Source organism: Ascaphus truei, chromosome 3, assembly GCF_040206685.1.
Source record: "Ascaphus truei isolate aAscTru1 chromosome 3, aAscTru1.hap1, whole genome shotgun sequence".
Classification (NCBI taxonomy): Eukaryota; Metazoa; Chordata; class Amphibia; order Anura; family Ascaphidae; genus Ascaphus; species Ascaphus truei.
Window position 1 is genome coordinate 229,560,615 of NC_134485.1, and position 10,053 is coordinate 229,570,667.

Sequence of the window (10,053 nt, forward strand, 5' to 3'; positions counted from 1 at the left end):
TCTCCGTGATCAACTGGTTCGGTGCAAGCCGCACGCGGGGCTTCAGCCGTCAGCATGGCTGTGTCCGCCCCCGCCTTTACTACCAGGGAGCATCCTGGCAATGAGTAGGGATATACCCCAATGTCCATCTCGCTCTTTGTTGTGCTGGTTACAGGAGACACTTTGCACAATGGTCTCTCCTGTTCACCAGCTCGCAACTGTGGAACAGGAAGCTCACACCCAGCTCCTCCCTCAGACAACTCGGGTCTTGGCTGGCAGAGATAGAGACCCCTCCCCCTGGTGAATATTTGGGGAGGGTCCCACAAGTTAATTGGATGCCCCGGCACAGGGGCTTAACTTTTCACAGTCCTGGGGGGCGTGGCTTCAGGTTTCGCGCCAACACCCGAGCACCACTCCTTATTTGGCGCCATCCCCGGCCAAATTTGCTCAGTCTCTTTATCCTTGCCCTCACAAGCAGCACCAATTACAGGGATTACATTCTGTAAGGGTGCGGCCGGCTCACCAGTTCCTTGCTCCGCTGGATTCATGCCCACGGGGCATAATTGGAAACCACTCCCCCTGGTTGAGATTATGGGCGGGTCCCACAACGGGATAGGATGTCCTTTAATTAAGGCCGCACATCTTTCTGTCCTAGTGGCCGCGGTCACAGCTTTCGCGCCATTATCCCCAACAGGGTGGGGTTCTGCTTTTGCCGCCAATTCCAGCCGCTTTCTTTCAGCTGCCTTGCGTGCAAAGTATCCCTCCTTTTTGCACGCCACTCCCGCGGCCGGAACTATTTCAGGTAGTTGTGCCGTCAGGGCGCCAGTTCCTTGGCTCGCCGGATTCATGCCCACGGGGCACAATTGGAAGCCACTCCCCCTGGTTGAGATTAGGGGAGGGTCCCACAGACTAATCGGCTGGCTCAACACTGGGGCTGAGCTGGTCACTGTCCATGAGGGCGCGGCCTCAGCTTTCGTGCCATACCCCCCAAGAGGGCAGGGTTTTCCTGTTGGCGCCACTCCTGGCCAACTCTCTGCAAGTTTTGCATTTGCAGAATTCTCTGCACTCGGCCCACGCGGTCTCCCAGGGAAGCGGGAGCCGCCATTTTGAGTTGCACTGTCAGTCTGTTCAATGAATGAGGTAGCGTTCATCTGTTTGTATGTCGACTGACAGTCACTCTCACAATGTTCTCCACTTGTTACAACAATGTCCTCCAGGGTAGTACCCTGCGGCCCTAGGTAGGACCAAAACGGTGCGGCTACAGCCGTAGCACCACTCCACAGCAGGCTCGTGAAAGTCATTTCCGTAGCATGCTCTTCACCAGCACACACACCATGTGTGCTCTCTCCATCAGCCTCCGGTCGCCATTTTGGACTATCCGCACCGCGCGGATCCTCCATTCTTGCGGTCGCCATTCTCTCGTAGCAGTTATCGTACATGGGGCTCCTCTCTGCGGGGCAGCCACCACACCGGTACAATAAAGATTGCCCTGATGCACCACCACATGTGTACCTGATCTAGGCTGGACTCATGTTGCACTACCTCAGGCTAGGCTCACTCTCTCAGTGTCTGCTGTGACTCCTTCCTCCCAGTCTGTGCTCCCTATGGTAAGTGTCTGGAATGGGCTAGAGTACTCTGGCTCTGCCATGCAGCACTTGGGGCGTCTACCTCTCTTGGTCAGCCTAGCGCAGACCCTCTCCAGGACTCCTGACCACGTTAACAGGCTATCCCTTCTGGCGTCCTACCAACTAGCACTACCTCAAAGTGACTCGGTCAGCTATAGCCCGGCTCCAAACCCCTTACTCCTTTCAGGCCCCTAGGTCGTCCCTGCGAACTGACAATACCCTGTCAGCCCCTGACCACCCCTAGGTCCGTCCCTACGCAGCACAGAGTGGCAGCAGACGCTCTCCCTGTTTCCCAGTGTGCCTAGCTAGAGCCTGTCCTGATGACAGATCTGATCTCAGCAGCTCGCCTCCAAATGTAACGGTATTTCTGGCCCGGCCTGACCCACCCAATCTCACATTGGCCCCTGTGGTCTAACCGGCCCCCATTACAGTGTGGTAGTGTCTGGTGGTGCACCTGTTGGCAACAGGACTCCTGAGTCTCCCGCATGATGGTGTGTGGGGAGGACCCGTCCAGACAGGCAGCTGAGGTAGTGTGCTGAGTCTCACCTAGTTCCAGTGCAGCGCCTCCACCTCATCAGGGTCCCTGCGTCCGCATGGGGATGGTCCTGTTGAGGAACTCCTCTGTGGTGCTCCTCTCTGTACATTCACTCCACACATGTACACGAGAGGGTTTGTGATTAAGAGCATCTTTATTGCTTGAGGTGGGCTAGCTGCCCTCCACAATGGGGTGTACTTAGCCCTCCATCTTCCAGCTGCTTCCCTCCGAAAGGTACGCCTTCCCTTAATAGGTGGGTTCCCTATCCCCGCAGGGATCTCAGCCCTGTGCCAGGTCCCTGGTCACAGTTCTCTCAGGCAGCTTGTCTCTGTCTGCTTGTGCTGCCAGACTCACAGCTCTGCATTCAGACTACTGCAACAATGTTGCAGACCTCCATCTGCCTCTTACTGAACACAGCAGCACAGCAACAGGACTCCTCAGCAACAACTCAGAACAACTCCTAACTTTGGATCAGTGCTGTGCCTTATGTATACTCTGGAAGCTGACACACCTCTGACATCACTAACCATGGAGTCAGAGCAGGTGACCACTCCCATCCATACACATGGCACCTCACCAGGGTGTGAGGGCAAACCTCCATAATTACTGCTGGCATGCCCACAACTTACCAGGCCTTACTGTCAGCAGGAGAGATGACTGTAGCCATTTTACATGACCGCTACATATAACCGAAACTGAAATGTTGGTTTTTGTGTTTCAATACACCTTTTGAATTTTCAACCCGTGTGTGCTGTCTTTCCTTACTGGACCATCATCTGGTAATACACATCTTTATTATCCTCTGTGGGATTAGCATCTGGATTTTCTCTTTACATGTGTGTGCCGGCTGCTGTGACAACTATATATATATATATATATATATACACACACACACACACGCACGCACGCACGCACGCGCACACACACACACACACACACACACACACACACACAGTGTATTAAAGTAGAGCAATTTAATTGGACTGGACAGGTATAAAAATGCTCACTCACAAGCGATGCTAGGAAACAGGCAGTTTTTGAGACAATCTCAGCTCCGTTTTAACAGGGGACTTCACGTGGTTGCTGCTGTGCTATCTGGCACTCCACGCTAACTGCAACCAGATGTGGGATGTCTGCACTGTGTTGCCTCCGATTCGGCTCCTCCGGCAACAAAGATTCCTCCCAGAAACTCCTGGCTGGAGATGGTACACGCTGGTACTTGCTGCTAGTAACCTCTGCTTTCTCAGCTCCCTGCCTCACAGCTGATGCTTAGTGATGTAGCAATTTAGACACACAAATGGCACCCTACGTATTTCGTTAGACCGGCTTCATCAGGGGTACCGCATGGGAGGCAACACAGTGCAGACAGTTTAATTTAATACACTAGGAGTTCGCCTGCTCTCTTTTTTGTTTCTCTATATATCGTTCAGGGAATTGGTGATTCCTGTGTCCAGGCTGCGAAAACTCCAGAGGACAGTGTTATTGGGACTGGTTTTTACATTTTTTATATTTGACTTTTTATACTTTTTGTACTTCGTTATTGATTAGCACATGTTTATTGGCTGAGACATCACTATTATTATTTAGGTTTGTTTACCCATTGATTTATAGGCTATTGTTATTACTGTACATGTTATTATTTCATATGTGCTCATACGTCCCATGTGTATTTATATTATTAGTATCTTATTAGACCAGTGTGGCGCTTGTATCATGTCATACAATTACTGTAGGTGCTGTTTCATTTTCTGTGTTTATATATATATATATGTATATATAAATATATATATATATATATATATGTATATGTGTGTGTGTGTACTGTATATGTGTACTTTTGTATACCTTTTGTTGTCCCTTTCATCTCTTCTTCTTAGATTGCTGTCAATGTAGTGCAGGGACGAGTACACACCCATTCACCTTCTTCTAAACCTCGCTTCAAAAGCTATGCCTATACGGAAGCTGCTTATGTCAAGTACCCTGACCAAAAAAGGAGGCAGTTTCCTCCACAGGTCTGTCAAATTTTCTGTGTGAAAACAATTCTAACATGTTTGTGCGTGCTGTGAAATTGTGTTGTTTGCTGTAATTCAAACTATGCTTACACTATTGCCAACATTTAGAATTTTTAAAGCTTATGCTAAATAGTTCTAAAAGTACATTGTTGCTATGGGACCACGAAGAAAGCAACAGGGAACATTCTGACCTCACTTGTCACAATCTCCTTCTTCCCTTCATCACCATCACAGCTTTTGCCAACTTCAGCCAAGTGGTTCCCCCACAATTGGCTATTCCTAAAATGTCATAAATATTACTTAAAGTGAGAGTGAGATATGGGAATTTCGGTACACATTTACATTGTTTGATGGAGAAACTGGTGGAAATGCAAAATGTTTTTTGGACCATTTCAGATGCTTATTTGTTACTAATTTCCTATCACTCTCAGAATATCCCAAAGAGGTAAATTACTGAGGTGTGATAGTGTGCAATCCACTTTATTGCACCCTAATAAATTACCCCCTTGAAATCTTTAGCCACTTTGGTTACACAAAGTTCTGTTTAAGATCTTTCGCTAACTCAGTTACTTATAAAACTTTAGAGCCATTTAATATTTTAGCATGGTATTACAATGGGGGAGACTTAATTTTTAAATTAAGTTGTCATTATGATATTATTTAAAGTAAGCCTAATTCCTCATAAAACTATCATAGTCATCTAGTTCTTAACTTCTAGTTTCCTAACCTTTTGAAATTCCCATTGTAGAAGTTAATTTTTACTATGTCACCTCAAATGCCAGACTAAACTTTAATAAATGTAAAAAGATTTTATTTTAGGCTAATAATAAAGAAATATTTTAAAAATAATTATTACAGTACCATTTTCTAATGCTGATACAACTCAGAAACCTTTTGTTTTAGGAACATAATGCAGTATACAACCACTGAGGACTTATGTCTCTTAAAGTTTATGTTCTACCACAAAATTAGATACTCTGATATTCTCAGTCTTTGAAGTATATAAATGTAGCATATTTTGGTACACCCAATAACATGAGAATACAAAGTACTGTCCCAGCTTTGGGTACCCAGAAATTCTTTATATCTGTATGACTCTGGAACTCTGATATATTTTCTGTACTTGGTAAAGTACATGTAAGCCAGTACAAACAAAGACCAGTACTAATGGAGGAAGTCAAATAAAAATAGGGATTAGTAAAAGCTGTTTCGTTTACACATTAAAGCAGCAATGTACCCTGTATAAATCTCTATTTTACTTCCACATTCCATATCTGTACATAAATTAGATTATTTAACAACATGTCACCTTGATTTAAGAAGTACAGTACTCTTTATGAATGAAATAGCTACACATTGCACTGATACTGTACAATTTGTTTCTGTTGCGTCAGCTTGAAAGTATCTGGCATGAAAATTCTAGAGATTGCCATGTAAGGCCGAGGCCCCTCTTCTTCAGTTAGTGCACCCGCACTGCATACAGGCGGCGCGTGGAGAGGCACTTGGTCCGTAGGGAGTGGGGGGGGCGTGGTTTGAATGGAGGGCTACAGCGGGGTTCTCCCGGACTGCAGGAGGGTGCTGCTGTATGCTGGAAGGTGAGCAGCAAGCCTCACACATGCCCTCTGCTGCTCGCTCTCCGTGCTGCTCCCGTCCCATCCCCCTCCCCCAGGTCCGTCTCCCCCCTCCCCCATACACAAACAACCCACACACAACACACACACATATATATATATATATATATATATATACACATACATACACACACATACATACACACACTCCCCCCCTAGCTCTGACACTCCAGTCCCCAGCGCTGATAGGGTCACCAGAGCACCACGTGACGCGTCACCGCTCGGGATCACAATCCTCTTGCATCCCCTGGCGGCTGACGCATCACAGCGCATAATGAGCTTGGTCGGAAGGAGGCAGCGGGGACAACAAGACTGGCGGTAAGGGGCTGGTGGCCTGAGCGCACGCGGCCGTTTCCCCCATGCTCGCAGCGTGTCCTCAGCCTAAGTAGTTTCTAGAAAAGTACCCCAATTGACTGAATACAGTACAGTATGTTGAAAGACAACATGCTTTAAGGACTATTATTTATTTAATTATAGCACAGCATGTTTCATTATTCTTCTAGAGTTTGTGCACAGGAACAGTAAATTGTTAGAATAACACATATAACAAATATAAAGGTAAAAGTCATGTCAGACAAGAATACAGCAGGAGAGAACATTCTGTGAAATCGTACAATGTGTTTTCTATATTTGCTGCAAGGTCTATTCTGCATTATTACATGTTCAAACATTCAGAGTGTTTGAAGAGGATACTAATTAGAAATTAAACAAGCAGACCTTTGGGCCCTGTGATAACTTTTAATTATGTTGTTCTGCGACGGTGGACAACTTTTTAAAAAGTGACATAAGTGGGAAGAATAATTAGATGTCTACTAGCTTAGATACAGTAGGTAATTTCATTTAAAAGATAACATTTGTCGGTGAGTTAATATGATGCCTTTAAGAGCATTCAGTTTGTTTTGATATCTTCAGCTTGCAATTTACATCATACAGTACTTGAAAATTTGCTAAATTGTTGTACTGTTAGACTGCAAATCGTCAGTTAAAAGTGAAGAGAGCAGGGAAATGCAAAGCTTACTTTGCTGTTATTTGTTACTTTCATGAATATTATAATTTTTTTAAAGCTAGTCCGGAAACGTCTCTGGTGTGACGTAATGTCCTATAATAATGCCTATAACACAAACATGGTGTGCCAGAAAGAAAGAGAAGCCAAGGTTTACTTCAAATGTTTCCATAGCAAATGCATTTTTCTACATCTCAATTACATTTCGTATGCATTTTGCTATTGTGGTATTTAGCCGTTTGTTTGAGCACCAAGGACAAGAACAAGAAAGAAGTACAGTATTTTGAAGAAGGTCTTTACAATCCACTTAGTATGAAGTATTTCATTGTTCTTGGTTTCTATGCAGATTTAAAAAAAATGCTTCATGATAGCTGGTCATGTGGATCAATCTGGAGATGCATTCCCATCTGGCTTGTAATGGAATTCTCTTCTTAACCACATGCTGAAATTATATTCCAACATAAATTCAATCATTTCGGAAGCGTTGAACTACATTAAAAAAAAATCCTTTTATTCCCACACCCTAATTTTATATTCTCTCTTGCTACAGAAAATTAGGTTCAATTCCCAGCCATGGAAGAAGCGCTACAAACACAAAATATTTTCTTCGGCAACACCATCTTTACAGCTAAACATGAACTATCGTAATCCCCTCCAGTGCTATCTTAACCCATTTTCTTTATTAAAAGTAAAATATGACAGATAAGATCTGAAGCTATCTTCTGCAATATATTTCTATTGTTAAGATGTTTGTGTGCAGATGCTTAAAACCATCCCCAAGTAATAATGAAAAATGCACTAAAAAGGAAAACTGCTAAGAGCAGAACACAAAGTGCAAGTGCAGAAAAGAATCCCTGCTGTAACAGTTGTGCTAATCATCTGCTGGTTTAGTTCACACAGCTAAAGCTGTTGCCCAGACTAGCAGAGGTTGTGGGTTGTAATCCTCTTGGGCCTTACTCAAGTACTGTACCCCTTCCTCAAAGCTATAGTACACTTGTCAATTCAATTTAGATCTTATGAAAATCCTATTAGGAAGTGTGGGATGCGAGTTATGTAAATCTACTTTGCACCTCATTAGCATATCTCCCAAGGACCTCAGGTGGGCTGTTTTTGAGCAGGGGTAATATGTCATTTGGAGTGAGGTTTGATCAGATATACTGTATCCCTTCAGACATCCCCCTCTCCACCCCCCCTTCTCCCTCCTTTCAACCCTCTCTAACCCTCTTTCCCCTCCTCTTCCCCTATCCCCCATCTCCACCTCTCCCCTCCCCCCGTAACTGCACTGCTGAGATTCATATGTAGCAGGGTACCCCCTGGCTACTATTCTACCCAATGGGCTGGCAGTAAACCCTGGCATTTACAGGCTTGCCAGTAGTTGGTATGGGGTTTTCCCCTTCACCTTTGGTACAGCACTTGAGTGACAGCACAGGGTGGTACATCCTGTTGTAGGGTCCACATATTTCCACCACGTTATAACCGGGAACGCGAAAAAAAATGGTTGCCACGATCAGGGGTTCCACGTCCGGGAGTGTGTCTGTGTCAGGGGAGAGGATGGATCTTATCTGCCTCCTGTGTCTGCAGATCCCTCATATCCACTATTACCTGCCCCTCCTCCTAATACTCTTGCTGCTGTGCCCCGTATTATTTGAACTCAGGAAGAGAGGAGCTGGGGAGCCCGAGCAGGACTGCAGTAGTGAAAGAGTAAGAGAGAGAGAGAGTAAGAGAGAGTGTGTGAGAGTGTGAGAGTGTGTATGTAGAGATCCCATTTGTGCACTGATCATGGTTTTTTAATTGAGCTTTTGCCCTTCTCAGCACGGTTTTTATTTAAAAATTCTGGTTCTTCCCTATTACACGAGCAGGAGGTGGAGCCTTTTAGAAGCAGTCAGAGTGTTCCCCATAGAACAGGAGGGAAAGTCCATGTCCTAATTGTAACAGACTATTATATATTAATTAAAACATATATTTTGTTTATTTTAGTGGGCTAATATCATAAAAGCTTTTGAATTGTACATTGTGGAATTGACGGGCAGCTTCTAAATGTTTATTTAGTAAAAAAATGTATTGACATTTAAGATACAGTATGTGAAGGAATGACTCTATAAATCAAATAATGAATTACAGTTTTAATTAAATACTGTGTGTAATCCTGTGAATCACTCACACTATTCTTCCTGTGCTGTGATGTCTCGTGCAATGTCCTCAACATTTGGGATTGTGTGTGTGTTTTGTTTATTTTGTCCATTGTGTCCGTTAGCAAAAAAGTGGATCGCGCTATAACGGGATTGAGCTGTACTGTAAGTACAAATCTAGGATGTAAAAAAAGGTGTATGTGCTACAGTGCTAATGCTTAATCAAAAGTAGTGTGCTATAAACTCTACCAGTAATAATCACACTGCCTAAAATAATAGGAAGGCTGCCAGGAACAGTGATAGATGAATCTATACACACACAGAAATACAAAAAATAAACCGGCACCTAAAAAGTCAATAATAAAGTGGAAGTACTGCCCATATAGCAAGAACCAGTCCTGTTGAACTAGAAATCATCTGATGATTCTTAAAGTAGTCTCATAACGTGTGAAAAGAAAACCAGAAACCAATCATAGTGTATAACTGTATAGAATACTAAAAAAACATAAAATCTATACAATTAAGGTATTGACAAATACATACATATACAACACTTACAAACCCAGGAAACTGCTGACAGACCAAATGAGACTTACAAACAGACAAACATAAATCATACAGACATACAAAAACTCTAAAAAAAAACTGCAGTAAGCCAATTGAAATTGACTGATTTAATAACAAAAATGTGACATACACACGAATGGTAGACTATGATTCCTGCTCCAGATAGGGAAAAATTGAAACCCTACTCGCAAGAAGCCAGATATAAACAGGCACAGCAAGTAGTAATCTCCAGGGATAGTGTCAACTCCCAGGGGTTGAAATCTCCACTGGTAAAAGACCATCCCCCAGCCGTGCGAACCACCACTAAAACGGAGCTCCCCGCTGTGTCTCCACCTCCACGTGCAGGTATACCTATAAAGAATAAGACGTGCATGTTCCATAGTACACATCAATTTAATATAAAAATTGATGATTAGAAATCAGGATTAAAAACACTCACAAACAATTATTTGAAGCTTATTGGTAATTATATTACCATATTGACAAATATGACCCTACAGCAAGCATGTCAAACTCAAATGCTAACAAGGGCCACATAAACAAGGTTTAAGTCTAGGTGGGCCGCAAAAAAA

The 10,053-nt window shown here is 43.8% G+C and overlaps 1 protein-coding gene across 16 annotated transcripts in view; it reads left to right on the forward strand.

Annotated features, from left to right (window-relative positions):
* The window catches only part of DMD (dystrophin), a 2,761,517-nt gene that overhangs the window by 947,348 nt on the left and 1,804,116 nt on the right, over nt 1–10,053 (forward strand). For 14 of the 16 annotated variants that reach the window (XM_075590265.1, XM_075590266.1, XM_075590270.1 and 11 more), the window contains one exon: nt 4,017–4,151. The exons of the other annotated variants lie outside the window; for them this stretch is intronic. In XM_075590265.1, the coding sequence (XP_075446380.1) occupies nt 4,017–4,151 (135 nt within the window). The remainder of the gene's footprint in view (nt 1–4,016; nt 4,152–10,053) is intronic. 16 annotated transcript variants of the gene reach the window in all.